Raw genomic sequence first — 19,014 nt, forward strand, 5'->3', positions numbered from 1 at the left:
CAATAGGTGAATTGGGTAATTTAAATGGTCTGTAGTGAATGAGTGTGTATGGATATTTCCCAGTGATGGGTTGCAGCTGGAAGGGCATCCGCTGCGTAAAACATATGCTGGATAAGTTCCGTGGTAAAAAAAAACTAAGCTAAGCTAAAAAAAAAAATGAATCAATGATCATACTAAACAGGTAACACTTTTTTTTTTTTAAAATAAAAAAAAACATTTAGACTTGTCTATCAACATTACTATAATTTTTGCAGCTCTAGGTTTACCTAACATGGATGATGCTTAAGACATGCAAAGACTAAGGGTAAGCAATAAAAACAGAAAATATATTATGAAGATTGATCAAATCTATGAGCCATAATCGAATAAACATGCATATAATGCCTGCAACTGTATACACCTCTCTGTCTGTGCCTGTAGGATCTTCACATATTTCAAATGAAGCACAGAATGCAAAACAAAATGAATCTATTTTGACACCACAGAGGAAAATATTTCACCTGCAGTACATTAAGTGTGAGGTGGTACATGAGAAAGGGACAAGGGGAGGGGGGGAAAAAAAGATTATTCCCCAGAAGCCAGAATCATCATTCCAAGAATATAGAAAGTGATGCAATGCTCAGGATCTCCATCAACAGTTACAGCGACATTAGAGCAACACATTTAAACCCAGCCTCTGGTCTGACTCCATCAGAAAACGGAGCGCACACGCACAGCTAGTCGCACGGACACGCGAACATGCCTGATGAGAATAGCACCATGTCATTTCACAGGGATTTGAGCAGAATAAATACACAGCAATTTCTCCCTGGAGGGCTTATCATACCTGGAGAGTATGATGAAACCTCCTGCAATATGAAGTCTCCCCCCTAGAAACCCAAGATATTTGCTCAAAATCAAGCGGGATGTGCAAAAAGGACGACGGCGAGATTCAGGTTTTACACACTTTATTCCTAAAACATTGGCTGCACCATCCATAGCGGCACACGATTGTATGTACACATTTATATACACACACAATTCTCTAAATCTGTGATATAAAATATATAATCCGACAATGTACCTCTTGTCCTCTTATTTGAACACATTAAATTGCTGTACAGGAATTCTGTAGCTACAGCCTATCTTAAAGTCCCCACCACACAAAGGTAAGAACGTGAGCTCCTGTATACTTCGTCTGTACACGGCGACCGTAAAAACTGCGGAGAAAATATTTCTCTAAATATTCCTCTAAAAGCAAACCTACAGCAAATTCACTTGTCGGTTCTGTAATTAAGACAATTACATACATGACAAACCATTTTCCTTTCATTTGGGAAGGCAATATGCAGCTTCCCGGGTTTATATAATATAAAAGATTAAGAAATTACACATTTAAAAACGTACAATAAATAAGATATATGCAGGCATTTCAACTGGGTAAAACCTGACCCCAAACTGCACCTTCAGGCCTCATTTGGGACGCGAGTTCATTGAGATGGACTGGTTTCCTTTGCCTCCAGCTGTAGCGAGATGGACACTTAGCAGAAACTGGGCAGCCTGGCGTCGCCGTAAGTGCGATTGAAGTTGGTTGTTGTCCAGTCGTGTCCGGGCCTGCGGCGGCAGTGCGGTGTCTCTGTGGGGTCTGTGGTGGGAATTGATGGCAGAGCCCCTCGTTTGTTAGAGCATGTTCATAATGAAGTTGTACATTTGGTTGAGCACAACAAAGTGCACGGGCAGACAAGAGCGCCGGTCCTGAGTCGCTGGGTCACAGGTCAGCCACGAGAGGGCATTGTACTGCTCCAGCACAAATCTGAAAAAACAAAAACAACGACAAATATGAAGCTAAAGGGGTCATTGTAAAATCCCTGTTATCAGTGACACAAAGTGAACTTCAGCAAAGAAACACACCATGTGCAAAAGACTGAATGTGATTCAGTGCCCTCATATACTGCAAGTGCAATTCTTAATCTTTCTCTGATAAGTGATTAAATATCTCCGACATGATATACAGATAATAAAACTCTAGATGCTGCCATTACAACAGAGAGTGATGTTTAGATGACTATGTAAATATGTGCATTGCTCATTTCTTATAAGTAACTAAAATTTAAGGAAGCATCTCATTGTCAAAATCATGACCACTCATCCATGTCTAATACACCTGATTATTTTTAATAAATTGTTAAAGTATTGTTGTGTACACCATGTTTTTATCTAAAACTCACTTTAATGTGTGAAATGACGGAAAAGTGGTCAAAAACAAATATTTTCTCAATTCAAACAAGTAGCAGCTTGGACCTGGTTTAGGGCAGCACGATACAGGGAAAATATGAGAGATGTGATATTGTTAAGTGTTGCAATAATGCCTTTTCTTTTGCAATAACCAACTTTAACCCCTGTGTATTGTTCAAATTGACTACCCTTTCGTTATGTTTGAGGCTGTTTTTGCCCCCCCATTATAATGACATTTTATGATTGCAAAGCCTTGACAACATGTAATCATGAGTGTATAGTTGAGTTTTTTTAAATATTCCAAAGTTTTTTTTTGTTTTGTTTTTTGTAAAATGTCAAAATACGAATTTTCACCAAAAATCATTTCATTTGCTGTAACAGAGAAAGATGTGGCCAAATTAAGACTCAAAATCATCCCAGAGTTGATGAAAACATCACCAAAAGCACACAAGGATTAAAAAAGTTTATTAAAAAAACATTTTAAATGCCTTTTTATTTATGTAATGATCATAAAAAAAATAAACAGGAAACAGATATTTTTCTTAGCTAATAAAAAAATGTAGACTTTAAAAGACTACGAATGAATTCGGATTCTTATTGGCTGCTGTCATTTTCCTCTATTGTCTATTTTGACTCATTTCGGTGTTAGTATATATTTTCAGCTCTAGGTTTACCTAACAGAACCTACTGGAGAGGCCAGGCATCAGCTAGTAAAGGCCCCATCTGATTGGTCATATTTGATAAATAACCTATGCGTGCAGCACATAAAAATAATTGAATTGCTTGCAGTTCTCTGCGATATGGATAATGCATATACTGGTATCATGATTAAAATCATTTGTAAATGTATATAATACAGCCCTAGTGCCAATATAGCATTGTGGTCAGTGTGCTGTCTAACAAATAGTGTCATTGCGCTCTGGTTATCTCGAATTCTCATGGATTTATTTAAAAAAACACACGTTTCTACAGGATAAGAATGAGCTTGTGATTCAATGTAATTCCTGCTGTAAAACAAAACATTCAATTATCACAGAGTTGTGTCTATCAGACTTAATTCACTCATTAATTTAAATCCCTTCATTATAACCCCACTTGGAAAATCTCAACGGATCCAGTGGCTAATTAGTCTACCAGGTTTTTACATCATCCCAGCATCACTTAGTAGACTACACATGACCAGCTGAGACTACAGAATGAATGAATCCCTTTCTCTGCATGACATGTTGACAACAGCAAATAAAAGCTCTTTCAGCATAATCCTGAATATATTCATAAGTATTTATTTCATGTTTTAAAAAAGGAAAAGGGGCTCTTGGGAGTTAATATGTATGTAAATATTAAAACATTTGTATTTGTCTGACAACAATGTCCTGAGGCTTTTACAAAAAAACAGTTTGCAGGCTTTGAGGAATAAACTAAGATGATGGGGAAGACCAAAATTAAGTGAAATATCCTTCTGAACAACTAGTTTAATGCCTGTCAGATATAAATATAATACCTAAACAGTTTCCATGTACACTCACCGGCCACTTTATTAGGTACGCCTTTCCAACTGCTCGATAACGCAAATTTCTAATCAGCCATTACATGGCAGCTGATAGAACGGCAACAATAACTCAAATAACCACTCATTACAAGCGAGGTATACAAAAGAGCATCTCTAAATGCACAACAGATCAAACCTTGAGGCGGATGGGCAACAGCAGCAGAAGACCACACTGGTCTGCTGTCAGCTAAAAACAGGAAACTAAGGCTACAATTCCTACAGGCTTACAAAAATTGGAAAATAGAAGACTAGAGAAACATTGCCTGGTCTGATGAGTCTTGTTTTCTGCAGCGACATTTGGATGGTAGGATCAGAATTTGGCATCCACAATGTGAAAGCATGGATCTATCCTGCCATGTATCAACAGTTCAGTCTGCTGGTGGTGGTGGTACTGAAACAGTGAGGGGGATGTTTTCTTGGCACACTTTGGGCCCATTAATACCAATTAAGCATTGTGCCAATGCCACAGCCTACCTCAAATGGCCTCCAGTCACCAGATCACAATCCAATAGAGCAGCATTGAAAATCAAAATCTCTGAGGAATATTTCCAGTACCTTGTTGAATCTATGCCACAAAGGATTAAGGCAGTTCTGAAGGCAAAAGGGGGTCCAACTGGGAACTAGTACGGTGTACTTAATAAAGTGGCCAGTGAGTGTAGATTTGTTTTTACAGCGATAAAATACAGGAACATCCAAAATAAAACTTGCATCTAAAACCATCTTGAAAAAAAAGTTAAATCACAAATATGAGTCTTATTACTTTAATATGTGCAATTTAATACAAAGAAAAGGCCCACTTATATTCTAGATTCACAGCACTCAAAGTGAAACTCAAAGTAGATTTTATTTATGCTTTAATATTAATGGTTATGACAAGGAACGGAAAGCTGAGAAAAACTAAAATTCAGCATCTCAAAAAAATGTTATGTACAATGTTTAATGAGCTTTGTAAGTTTGCTTAATTTTGTGTAGCAGGAGTATAACGTGTGTGTGTCTGATACCTGAGCACATCTGAGGTATGGCTGGAGTCCAGAGGGTGAGAGTGTTTACTGTGCAGCAACTCATCGGACTGCACTGATGAAACATTAAGGTGCAGAGAAGCCTGAGAGGAAGACACAAACATTCATTAGATCACATCTCTGCAGCTCTGTTAACCCCATTAGTGTTTTGGACAGTAAACTCTAATGCATCTCTGGAGCAAAGCGATTATTAGGTTTGCTGAAGAGCCTTACCTTAAGGAAGAGAGGACACTGGTTCTTTGCTTGTGGGCAGGAGGACCAGAACCAGTCCGGAAGTGGACCAGCTTTAGCTGTGGACACAAAGTAGCCCAGAGCCATGGGTTGCTGGAGGATGTTTGGAGACTCGTCGTGAGACTCCATCCTGTCTGTGCCCTGGCCCTGAGGACGAAAAACAGACAATGATAGGGTGAATAAGGAGGTCTATAATATGGGCTGTGGATTAATTGAGAAGTGCAGGAAAAATGAATTTACCTTGCTGCCATCCCCACCATGGTGGTAATGTGAGCCTGGTGAGTGTACTGGAGAGGTGGTGGGTGAGTTGGGAATTATGTTAATAAGATCGGGATCAACCAGGTCATTCTCGGCAAACAGGTCCAAGATCCCATCCATGCCACCCATTCCATCTGTGACATCTGCAGACACAATCAAAACTTGTGTTAAGGCAACACGTTGCAGCTGATTTGGCTAAAAAAGGAAGTCTATTATAGTCTCGACATGCTTCCCAGATTGATGATTTTAATTAGATAGTTCACCCAAAAATTACAATTCTGTCATCATTTACTTATTGACTTGCTCCAAACCAGTTTGAGTTTTGTTTTCAGTTGAACACAAAACAAGATATTTTGAAGAATATTTTATATAATATAAAAATACAAAAAAACTTGTTTAGAACAAGTCAAATGTGAGCAAATCATGAATTTCAGCTTTTTGGGACAACTATGCCTTTAAAATTGTACAAAAATGAATTACAAGATTCAAATGACAAATGAATGCAATATGCACCAACTTACACACATTTCAAGCACATAAAATCTGAACACTGGGTAAAGTCAATTGATTTGATATTTTTTACAATACCAAATGCTTTGAGGAGATTTGATCATTTAATTTTATTAGGGATGCTCCGATAGATCTGTATCATCTGATAATTACGGATATCACACAATTTAATGACTCAATTGGTACTCACTGATCTGGCTGATCTCATGAACTGATCCCAACTGTTTGTATACGAGTTTTCAAGCAGTGGAAGATGCACACAAAACATTAATCCTGGGTTATACATACAGCAGCTACGATCCGTGAGATGAATGATGTGTGGGGGCATGAGAAATCACTGCAGCAGCTAAAATGCATAAGGATGCGGTGCAACCTTTGTTTATACAGTTTATTGGCGCGACTCGCACGAGTGATGGTCTCTTTGTTGCAACTATTGTATATCCAGTGTTTGGAACTGCTATGACCTGAGCAGAGTGATCACCCCTATCTAGTGTCTCATTTAACTGTACAACATCTGTCAGAAGACCTGCAAGTCTCCAGCATATTCATACCAGCTCCGTGATGGCTGTGAATTAGGAACAATACCCGACAAGAGTGAATGAAAATGTGTTTTATGCATTATAAAGCATCAGAATCAGTGCTTGGAATTGGTCGATCACCATGACAAAAAATCGGTACTCAGTATCGGCCGCAAAAAATCCTGATCGGAGCATCCCTAGTTTTTATCATACTATATAAAGATACTTCCAAAAAGTGCATAAAACAAGCAAGAAATGTGTGAACATAACCATGTGTAAAGACTACAGAGATTTATGACCCAGTGCATGAAGAGAAATCTTATTTGATTTTACAGAAAGTTTAGATTTTTGTACTTAAAATGTACACAAATTAGCAAATTGTAAATAAAGTGTGTCAAAGAAACACTTGAAATACTTCTTGAATGTTTTATTTATATGAGTCACATTATGAAAAGCACAAAACCTCAAAATTGACATGTGCATAAAAAAAGAAATTTTGCCTTCAGTGTCCTGCACTTAATTTAGTTTACACACAAAATCCAAAGTGAAAGTGTCCTACCGCTGAAGGCCTGGAGGCCAGCAGAAGTGGGGAACACAAGAATATGTGTGCAGGAGGTGTCCTGAGGAGTGTTTAACTGGGATGTCTGCATGTTCAGAGTCGTGCTGCGGCCAAACACGGAGCCCGTGGACACGGAGTCTATGGAGAGACAGAGAAGGAAAGGGAAATAGTGACTAAGTACTGAACTTTCATTGAAGTTTCTGAAAGGATAAACTGAACAATGACAAAGTACAAGTGCTCTGTGTGAAAGCGCCACATTAATTACCTGGCATGATTACAAAGGAAGCCTGTGGTTCCATGGCAACTAGACAGGTGCTGAGGATGCTGGGACTGTCGGCGGCAGAGATGCCACACATCCTGCACATTTCCTTCAGTCGTCTGCCGAGAGACTGCAGGTTCCGCCTACTCAACAGAATACTCCAATCTGATTGAGACAGAAACAGCAGTTAGACCAATAAGCTAGGGCATGTGCTACCAGACAAGAGCTGTAAGATTTCAGGAATAACTGACATTGTTTTATTTTACAATTTAAAAATAATAATAATAATATTAAAAATAATAATAATGAATTGAACAGCTACTGCACATTTGGAAGGAATGAATCATTCAGGAGTAAAGTCATTTTGTTCAGTAGTTTGAAACACACCTTTTACCCACAGCACACAAATGGATAACTATGTGATGAACAAAATTATGTGATTTTAACTATATTTTTATTTATTATGACACTGTTTTACACAGTTTCTTTTTAATGCGTTTCAGATATTATTAAAAAAGGCTGTTGAAATAAAAAAGAAATACACTATTTCTCCTTTATGCTATTTATGAGCCATGTGCACCCACTGACAGCTAAAAGCTCTTCTCACTCTTTATTGGCATGAAATTTTGTACAGCTGCTAATTGCCAAAGTATTTTAGCTATGTATAGCTGCTGTATATAATGTAATATATTAACATTATCAAATTAATGAAATATACAGCAAATGAGAAATAAATAACAGAAAAAATAAGAGACACAATATTGCTAAAAATTATAATTACAAGAATAAAAAGTGTAAATTACTTTTTAATAAAAGGCAAATTAGTTGATCAACTTCTCTCAGAGAATATAGTAGAACAGGCATGTCCAGACTCAGTCCTGGAGTGCCGGTGTCCTGCAAAGTTTAGTTCCAACCTCAATCAGACACACTTGGGATAGCTAATCAAGCTCTTACTAGCCATTCTAGAAACATCCTTGCAGGTGTGTTGACGCAGATTGGAGCTAAAATCTGCAGGACGCAGAAGTCCCAAAAAAGGCTTTGGGTGTGAATTGACTGTAGTGGTGGCGGTCTTGCACACACAGAACCAGCTTTGGGAAATGGGTAAATGAGAGAACATTTTCCCATTTAATCGTTTGCAAATTTTAAACTATTTGGGCCAGATACAAAAAAAGTGTAAAATTATTATAATAGTAAAAAAATAATAATAATAATAAAAAGTCTGTCAACAAAGTAACTTGTTCTATGTGTGGGAGGCATTGCATTTTATTAAAAATAATTAATTCTAAAGTAAATTAAATACTAATTTAATACATTTTAGCTACATTATTTTTAATTGAATTTTTGTAGAATTTACAATAATTAACAATAAAAAACTACTTTCTACAAATGTTTAAAACAATATTTTTAGACTTGTTTTAAGAGCACCAAGTTTTTGACCACTTGAGTTTGCAGAGGCCTGATTTTATTGGCTTAAGTTGTTTCATTTCTTTTAAATATACAAAAAGTGTGATTTTAGCACGATTATGAAACAAAAATAAAACAAACATTGTAAGAATACAAATTGCATTATAATATTCTGACCATAAAACTCAAATACAAATCGTTATTCATTTATGCTTTAAATGTGTTAGTTATGCTTTAAATCAATGGTCTCAAACTCGCTCAAAGCTCTGCACAGTTTAGCTCCAACCAGTTCCAACTCACACCTGCTTAATCTTCTCTAGTAGTCTTAAACACTTTGGTTAGTTGGATCAGCTGTTTGATTAGGGTTGAAACAAAACTGTGCAGAGTTGTGGTCCTCCAGGAATCCAGTTTAAGAGTTGTGTTTTAAAGACTCAATTACAAACATCTATTGATATTAAACACAAGCCTTTAATATCAGTCTCAGAACAACTTGATTCACAAATGTAGGGCTTCATTCTGAAAATAGTTGCATATATTTATTGAATTAATTCATAGCCTACACACTGACATATCACAATATAAACCAAACACTGCAAAACTTACCCCGTAACTCGCCATGACCTATTCTTCCAAGTCGGCCAATTACAATGCGCCATGGAAGAGAGGTCATCTGTACAAGATCCAGGCACCATTCCCAAAGCTTCTGAAGGCCCTGTCGTCGTGCAGAGCCCTTTTTCCTGCGAGCTCTGTAAAAATAAATAAATAAATAATAAAAAAGTGCATAAAATAAATAAATGCAAAAATTCCCTCTCACAAACAGAAGCAATGGGTTTGTGTACTACAAGCCAAATGAAAGACTCCTGAGTACTCACCGGTTTGGAACGTCAATGCTGATGACGCAGGTCTCTAGCAGCTCTCCATACTGGTCAGTGCAGGAGGCCAGGAGCCACCTCTGGTCATGGGACAGGCAGTAGGCCACAAACAGCACGTTATATTTCTGCGCAGCCTCTCCAAAAGTCTCACCCAGCTCTGTCTGCTTGTCTTTCACTGGAGCCAGCACGAACGGTGGTGCGTAGAGATGTAAACACTGTGGTCGCTGAGGAGGGCAAGGACAGAGAGCTCAATGTTACTATTTATTACACAGCTGTCTTACAATATTTTTGTATCATTTGAATGAAATGGAAAACAAGTTTTTGGGTCCAACAGAGCCCTTTCAGTATTGACATAAAATCATTAGTTTTGGGCAAGCAAAACATTGTATTCATATAAAAAACTAGAGGTGTGAACCTACACTGGTCTCATGGTTCAGTTGGGTTAAGATTATCATGTCTTCGATTCGGTACAAATTTATATCTCTGTGCACTGACAATGCTTTTCATACACAATTTAATATTTCACTTCACAGCACAACCATTCTTCTTTTAAAAATGTATAAATATATTTATATATTATTTGCAATAAAATTATGTTCTTTTATGCAAGAAATCAGATATATGAACTGTACCTTTAAAAACTCAAGTACAGGCACAGGACAACATGAGCACTTATAGCAAATAAACAAACGTAAACATCCCCCTTGCTTTCTGAGCGTTGACGAGTGAGTTCCTACACCCCTATGATTGGTTACATCCTAATAGAAAGGGCTGTGATTGGCTCTGATGCTCTGTTCACCGATGAGTAACACTGATAAACAGCAGCGATCACAACTGTTCCATGATAGATGCAAAGGAGAAAACTCTCTCTGCAGACGCACCCTCGTGTCTGTATCCATGTACTGCTGTAACAGCTGAGAGGAGAGAAAACGTTATCTCACAACAGCAGGACAAAGGTCCACAGTAAGAGAGCGAGAAAAAGAGAAAAATGGAGTTTACTTTTATTTTCTCCAAAACAGTGAAACAGGGCTTCTGCTCTAACTTCAGTGTCAGTGAAAAACTGTCCAGCAAACACACATGCAGTGATTAGTGCAGAGTTTCTGCATTTTTTAAGTAGTTGGAGTGTTTTAAAAACTCACTCGCCTCCCTCACCATAGTCAGCTATCACTACATATCGCATATGAGATAAATGATGTCAGTACGTAATTATCGCTTATGATCCATTACTGAACCAATATTGAATTGTCCGTGTCTGCATCACAGTGCACCGAACAAACAATTCATTTTGACACCCCTAAATAAACGCACATGCAAAAGACCTAGAAATGTATGCCAATACTTAAAATACTTGCCAAGTTTACTTTATCTGAAAAAAATGAAACTAAAACAAAAGTAAACTGGGTAAATGTGTATAACAGCAATGCTTGTCCTTTCATTAATAGCAACATTTTTCAGCTAAAGTTGCTCATTTTCAGAAAGAATGAATGAAAGTTTTGTTGTTACTTTTATAATCCAAATAAGTATAAAATACTTGTATGTATTTCAAACCAATTAAATTTGTTATTATGATTATTCATTATTATTATTATTAGTGATACATTTTCCTTTATACTGCCAAATGTTTAGAAAAATAAAAAGAGGAACAGAAGATCAAATTTGATAAATCAGTAATGAAATCTAAATTAAGTCAACAACTTATTAAAATCACATATATTGATGACATTTTAATAACAAGTATGTTGTTAATTTTCCTCAGACCTCCCTTCTATTTTTTTATTAAGAAAATAACATTTCAATACAAATTTACCAGTTATGACATTTATTACAAAGTAAATAAATAATCAAACATGCTCTTATTAAAATCTTTTTTTTCTAATATAATTTTTCCAGTGACAATATTGATCTCCCTTGTGGACACCTACTTTATCTTTATAAAGAAAGAAACACCACATTTGGCACAGATTTGTTTAAATTTCGAATAAAAATTTTGGTAAACCTTGTATAAATGCTTGAATAGATGCTACTTTTACAAACACTTCAAGCACACCAGTTTGAAAGCCCATTTGCCTGCGATGCTGGCAATTATCATGTGTACCTCTTTGCTCTGTAGTGCAGTGTCGATTGCCAGGCCGGGGCCGAAACCTGTTAGCGTTTTGACATTAGTAGAGGTTGGCAGACGCCGTCTGCACTGTGTGTAAACTGAGAAAGCCAAAGACTTCAGGTGCTGTGCATATATATGGCGCTCCTCACTCCAGACCGGCTGCAGCAAGTACTGACTGGGAATTATCTAATAGAAAAAAAAATACACAGAATGTTCAGATGATCCAAGCAAAGAGGAAATAGTAGGGGGAAAAAGTAATCTCATATTCGATGTCTTTTTACTTGGACATATACAGCATTCCTGATATGTGGAGGAAGAAGCTGAAGCATCTCCAGATAACAGCGAAGAAGAGCTATCGTCCACACGCTGGAACTGCTGCCTTGGCAGTTTTCCTCATAGCTGAAGGGGTTCACGATGTAGATCACTATGGCAGGAGGATAGGTGACTGCATGAGAGTCTCCATCAGTCGGGACCCCAACCTTTTCTCTCTCCATCGTACTGTGACGGAAAAAATCATAGATTAGAGGAAACATCTGAAAAGAACCAACATTATTCATCAAAAAACCATCAGTAGTAAAGCAGTCTGGCCATTAGAAATGAACTACAGTGCTTAGAAAGGGAAATTACTGCATTAGGTCTTTCTAAAATAACCGTTTGCTCTATTCATATGAATGAGAGTATTGGCAAAATATCATAAGTGGGCTGCTAAGAATGAACTACAAACTAGTGATCACTGATGTATTGACTGCCAATATTTATGGGTAGGTACTGAATTCATTTAAATCTTCAGCATATTGGCAATAATGTGAAAAAGGCTGATACAAATGATTAATAATCGAAGAGGTGCACATATCTTAAATAATACAATATTATTGTCAATGCAAATCATTAAATACTTGCAAAATCAAAATATAATGCGTCATGGTTATATAATCAAATATGCATCAGAAAGCAACTGTTGTCTTGGACAATAAAAAATAAATAGACAGACTGTACCCTTATTCTTGAGCAGCAGAACTAATAATTTACATAATCGCATTTATTTACCACAGATTTTACAACAGCACTTGTTTTATTTGTTAAGTTTATTAAATAAATATGTTCCATCATTGTTCCCGTGTTTGTGTGGGTTTCCTTTGGGTGCTAGTTTTACCCACAGTCCAAAGACATGTGCAATAGGTGAATTGTGTAAGCTAAACTGTCAGTAGTGTATGTGTGTGAATGAGTTTGTACGGGTGTTTCCCAGTGATGGGTTGCAGCTGGAAGGGCATCCGCTGGGTAAAATATATGTTGGATAAGTTGGCGATTTATTCGCTGTGGTGACCCCTGATTAATAAAGGGACTAAGCCGAAAAGAAAAGGAATGAATATATAATTTATCATTATTATTATTTGCAGCAACATAATATTGCAATCAAATTGGTATTCAGTAAAATTAATAAGATGTCTGATGTGAAACATTGCGATAAGTTATTTGTAGCCTACCGTTTCATTTATCTGTCCCACATGGTCTTTGTTTTACCCATAACCAAATCATAAATAAATAAAGATAAGTTACACAGAAATTGTCACCTGTCAATCACCTTTTCCGCGAGACTCTGGCATGAATAGGCAGAGTGATCTGTGTCATTATAATGGCATCGAAAAACTTGGTTGGTGAACAACTAACTGGAACCAGCCAACAGTATCAGAGGTTTTCGCTAAAATTACTAAGTGCACGCGTGAAAGCGAAAGACTGAAGCAATGTACTGACACTGTAAAATGTTACCTGATAGATTCAAAATACAGAAGGGTCATTAGATGATACAAGATTAATTAAATTTCACGTTTTACAGCTATAGTGAGACGCGATTCAGCAGTACATCCTTGATAAACTGTCTGACGTGCACTGCTCACTGGGGTTTTGTGCTCAAAGCACCCACTGACTGCCTGCAGCTCAGACCCACGCGTAAGCTGCAGCGCATGTCAGTGTGTGTGTGTGTTTGTGTGTGTGTGTGGTCACGTGACGTGTGTTTTCAGTGTTTTCATAGTGTGGACAGAGATCTTTTCAGAAATGCTAGGTCAAACGCCAGTGTGGACGTGGATAGTTTTTGTCCTAAAATGCCATTTTAAAACTTAAGCCTGGTTTACTTTTGCACAGTAGTCAGCATTACCCAAGGCACATGCAATTCGCTTTGCCTTGCATTTATACTTCTGCATGCTGTTTGTGCTGCTTTGCAATAACACTTTGGAAATGCTAGCTGGCAGTGGGTGTTTGTTTCTTTGTGTCAAGTTTCTCAAAACAAAGAAACAAACGCCATCGCGATGGATGATAGCATAGTCTATTGACCCAACCCTACTGTAAAAGATGTGGAAATACTAAAACCTTCTAACTAATTATTTATTTGACATTGTGAATGAAAAAAAGAATGAAATTAACATGATTTAACCCTTTAATTGGATGACATATTGACACAACTAGTAAATAGTAATAAGCAATTAAAATATTGATATGGATAAAAGATCCACCAGGTGGTTGAAAAGCCTGTTAAAGGGTAAGCAGTCATTTGAGTTGCAAATGAGACTAAATTAGTCGCAAGACTGTAAGATATACACACATAATATATACATAATATATACATATATATATATTTTTTTACATTTCAATTAAATCAAATATAATGAATTAAATCCGTTAAATAATTTAACAGCATCTTTAAATATACCACAGGTCAGCAATCACCCTCTGATGAACTGTATTATTTTGCCTATTAAAGACAGTACCTCTCGGCGGGCTCAGACGGGACCTGAGGCTGGCTGGTGGCAGATGTGGCGTCCCCCAGTGTCCCTGCGCTCTGACCTCCACTCTGCTGGCTGGACTGCAAGCCCTGAGCCCCAAAGGGAGGTATGGTATTGGGCTTGGAAGACGGCATGTTGCCTACGCCCTGAGGACAAGAGGAAGAGCTGCTGGAGGTGGAAGTGGAGGTCGGAGTGGTGTTAGTGTTGGTGTTGCTGTTGCTGTTGGTGGTTGGGGTGACATTCTGTGCAGTTGTGACTGGGCTGCTGGAACTGGAAGTTTGCGAAGAGCTGGCTGGGTTTCGCTGGGTAAGAAGTGAGCCGTCCAATGACTGGGAAGCCAGACAGGATGCTGAGGAGACATTAAATATTATAGAAACTTTACATTTATCGATGTGGTCTGCAGTACATCAAAGAACATTCAGTTTCTGCACATACCCAAGTCATGTCGGCACACATGGGCGTAGAGTTTGAGCTTGTTTAAAGCCTCACTGCTGCTGCTGCTGTTGATGGTTTTTGGAAGCCAGTCGATGAGAGTCTGATCAGTAAGAGCTTTTGATCCAGCATCGCTCACTGTCACAATGCCATCAGCGTGAGACTTGGCAATGGGCCTGTGCTGACCAAGCCGACAAGACTGCCAAACAATAATCAATCAAGTCACATTTATTTCTATAGTGTTTTATACAACATATTTTCTTCAAAGCAGCTTTACATAAAATAATGTTTAAAGTGTCTTAATTAAGCTGAACTGGGTGATGATGTAGTTTACACGTTGCAATGAGACAAGCTATTAATCAGTTAAGCTATGCTATATAGTATTTATTGCCTGTATAAGTTTGTATATGGATAAAACGGAAAAGTATCCAACTTATAATAGAATATAAAAACAGGAAAAAAAACATAGAAACTTTGTGGCCCAAATAAAATGTATTATCACCATTATTATCAAAAATTTCTTCTGCTTTATTAATTCATAAACAGAAGTATTTTAATATTATTAAGTTACATTCATTTTATTTGTCAAATTGTACAGTGCATCGCACCAGTATATCATTTTCCAAATCAGGCTGATGTCAAACTTTACATTTTAATGATTTATTAGCCAATTTATTGGATTACTTATTAAATTACTCAGTTATTTTAAAATAGTTTATATTTTTAACCATATAATAAACAGTTGAGATTTACTACTTAGCATAAATCTATTTAGATGAATGTCTATTATCAGCTGAACCATTTGTAATGAATTATTTGTTTGTTAAGTGATTTATAAAATCATTCTGTGCTAATGGTGAAAACGATGTGACCTCAGTGACAAACCTAATAAACTAACTTAAGTGATACAATTAGATCACAGGCTTAAACATTTTTATCAGTCAACTCCAAAGATGTTTGATTAAAACCATAAGATAACACAAATGCCCAACAAAGCACATAATATCAGACCCCCTAGTTATTCTGTGATTACGCAAACTCAACCAAAAGTCACAAATTTTTGTTATCCAGCAAAATTCTCAATCAAATGCAAAATAATTCCCCAAAAAAAGTAAATCATCTCATAAAACATCAAATTTCAAACCATTTAATATATATATATATATATATATATATATATATATATATATATATATATATATATATATATATATATATATATATCAGTTTGTAATTAATTGTTTAACATGACTTATAGACATTGCATAAACAGCGCGTGATGTATACTAATATGTGTCTCTCAAAAAATGGCGTCTCATCTGCACCCTCACAATCATTACATTCCATAGAAGAGAGACGGGTAATTGTTTTATAGCTTGTGCAGTATACAGACGCTGATGAAGCACGAGTGATTTACAAAGTCAATGCAAAGATAGGATTAGACATCCTGTGGCACAAATTGTGTGTTTAACAAGCTTCAGACTGCAAAAGAAAGTTGGAGCAAACATCTAACAAATGATTTGTTCAAGAATTATGGATGCCTATACGTGACCGAATTGACATTATTTGTGCTTTACATGTATGGCTGGTTTTATGATGTTTGTAAAATCGATAAATGTTTTCATTTAACTTTTTCCGTGTAGTAAACAAAAGAAGAACACGATTCCCTGCCATTGACGAGTTTTACGGCAAACTGTATTTTAGGTGTATTACGGTAGGAGAAGCCCTAACACATGTCCTGAGCGAGGTACATGATGTCAGATGCTCCGGGGAGTGAAATTAGAGAGAGAGAGAGAAAGTAAGATCAAAACCAAAAAAAATGGATAAAAATAAGAGTTATACAACCTTCTTTTGGCTAAAATCCCTACCATTTTAAATTTTGTCTTGACAAGAGATCATAATAAATGCACATTCAACAAAGTAGGCTACCTAATATGGTAAATAAGAAGAAAACTATCTGCTAAATTCTGGAAATTACCACCACAAAACTATTTTTATTGCCACCCAATTTTTTTTTTAATCTTTAAAAACTAGGGGGTCTGTAATATTCTCAGTTCTCATTAAACAAAAGCATGCTATTAGCATGTTCTAACCTCATATACAGCTGTCAGGTCTCTGAAGAAGGTCTTAGCTCCATTGAGCAGAGCTTCATTGTCTGGACACACAACCATGTATCCGACGTCCCGCTGGGAGCTGTAAGGATCCAGCAGAAGCTTCTCCCAGTATGGCAGAGCGAAAGGAGACAGCACCACATAGTCATACTCGTAACCCACTAGTAAAGTAGGGATGGGAAGGGGCTCTGGAGATTCATCGGTACCTGTGAGAAAGAACCATTTAAATATACTAATATAATTCATAAACTATGCAGATGTTGTGTGCTAAGTTCTGCTTACCGTACGACCCCCTGCCGGCCATCTTGTGGAACTGCTGCCAGGTGAGGGGGCCCTGGACGCCCCAAGAGCGCACAGACCTCTTCTTCTGAATGGTGTCCTGCAGGACAGGCTGCAGTGACAGCAGCATCCGCAGCACATCCTGAGAGAACAGCATGCTCATATCGAAAGCTGCAAGGACACAGAGAGGAAAGGGGTTTACAAACACATTGGATTTAGCTTCAATAGAATTAACACATTATACTTAAGGAAAGTAGGGCAGGGCATGGGTTTTTTTTTAATTGGCTAAAGAAGTGAACAAATCATCCGTGCTTACAAATAATAGTTAGAATTTTTGACCTTTTATGATTTAGTTTTTATTCAAAATATCAAAATTTGACCTCTCTGGTGATATATGCTGCTCTTCCACACTTCACTTAAAATCTGACCTGAATAGAACCAAAAACTTTATTTATATAAAGATGGAGATCTTGAATAACTTGACAGATCGCATCACGGTGAAATAGTGCTCCTATTTGAAATAAAGAGCCAATCGCTAATGGGTAAAGTCTTCAGCTTCAAACTTTGATACAATTGGGACAGATAAATTATTTCTGATCACAATGCAGAAAAGTACAGTCATTACTTCAGTTTCATAGAATAATTTAAATAAAGACCAAAGATAGCCCAAAAAGAAATAAAAAGTAATTCTGTTTGTTAAAGGGGAACCATTGTGCCCCTTTTTACAAGATTAAAAATAAGTCTCTGATGTCCTTTGATTATGAGACATTTTAGCTCAAAATACTTAGGCATTTCTTTATAACAGCCTGTTATAGGCATTAAAATAAAAGTTGTGCAATCATAGTGACTGTAGCTTCAAATTCCAATTAGATTGTGCTAGGGATGCTCAAAATAATCGATTAACCGTTAACCGAAAGGGTGCGTTTGTGACCGATTAATGCTATCAGTTTAACGATTAAAATTATTATTTTATATATTTTTAGTTTGGCTGCATAAGGGGCCAGTTGAATGCGCCTTTGCGTTAAGAGGGGCATCTTTTGCACGCGGCTCATCCCAGAGCAGCAGTTTGTGTTGTCAAGACAACTACAGAGAACTTTTAAAGAGCTTGGTTTCATTGGCTACATTCATTCTTCCATGGCGGGGACCAAAATGCATCCCGCCACGGCTACATTACCCATTCAAAACATTCAGTTATTGTTGTTGTTGTTTTTAATAGCGGATTATAATCGATTCAAAACGTATTAAAAGGTAAGTGGATTATATCAGCGCAAACTTTTCTGTAACCGTATAGTGCTGTGCGCTATTGTTTAATCCTTTGGGGTTACGTGCTGACAGACTGACTGACAGGTGCGCGATGCGTGAGGCCAGCAAACACGCAGAAGCTTTCAGTTAAGATGAACACAGTTTCTATAGTTATACTTTATTTATAGATAAAGTATGACTCTGCATATAATCACTCTATCTTGCTGGAGTTTATAGCCGTTTCGTTTTACTTCAGGACGCATTATTGTCGCTCTGAAGGTCTAATCGCTGTTTTAAGTTATCCAGAGCTGTATGAATGTACAAATCTTAAATATCATAATATTATTAAATATTACAATTTTATCAACATATACAGCAACACTTTTGCACAATCGATACCCAGCTGATTCAGTCGTTTCATAAGAGGACCGTGCTTTCTTCTCTTCTTTTTTCCTTGTCAACATAAAGGCAGTGAGGTGCGCCTCGCGTTTTTGGAATGAAAAAAGCACGTTAGCTGTGGTCTGCCACTTGTTCAACTGCAAGACATACTTAACTTTGCGGGACGATAACGTATAACCCGTGCCTACAGACACATTTGCCAAAGAAGCAAAATGAAAGAAGAATATTGCTTGAAACAGACGTGTTGATGCCAAAAAAAGCGCTGATGTTGACCTGGATC

General features: G+C 37.1%; 2 protein-coding genes across 2 annotated transcripts in view; one reads left to right on the forward strand and one right to left on the reverse strand.

Moving 5' to 3' along the window:
* The window catches only part of LOC147833651 (uncharacterized), a 734,785-nt gene that overhangs the window by 17,196 nt on the left and 698,575 nt on the right, over positions 1-19,014 (forward strand). The window lies entirely within an intron of this gene.
* Positions 931-19,014, reverse strand: part of med13b (mediator complex subunit 13b) — a 62,248-nt gene continuing 44,164 nt past the window's right edge. Inside the window, 14 exon segments of the mRNA NM_001083838.2 lie at positions 931-1,792; positions 4,765-4,865; positions 4,996-5,160; positions 5,254-5,414; positions 6,859-6,996; positions 7,124-7,282; positions 9,125-9,267; positions 9,394-9,617; positions 11,489-11,680; positions 11,776-11,992; positions 14,257-14,620; positions 14,707-14,902; positions 16,797-17,020; positions 17,097-17,264. Coding sequence (NP_001077307.2) covers positions 1,660-1,792; positions 4,765-4,865; positions 4,996-5,160; positions 5,254-5,414; positions 6,859-6,996; positions 7,124-7,282; positions 9,125-9,267; positions 9,394-9,617; positions 11,489-11,680; positions 11,776-11,992; positions 14,257-14,620; positions 14,707-14,902; positions 16,797-17,020; positions 17,097-17,264 — 2,585 coding nt within the window. The 3' untranslated portion in view covers positions 931-1,659.

This window comes from Danio rerio, chromosome 15 (assembly GCF_052040795.2).
Source record: "Danio rerio strain M-AB ecotype USA chromosome 15, GRCz13ab, whole genome shotgun sequence".
Taxonomy (NCBI): domain Eukaryota; kingdom Metazoa; phylum Chordata; class Actinopteri; order Cypriniformes; family Danionidae; genus Danio; species Danio rerio.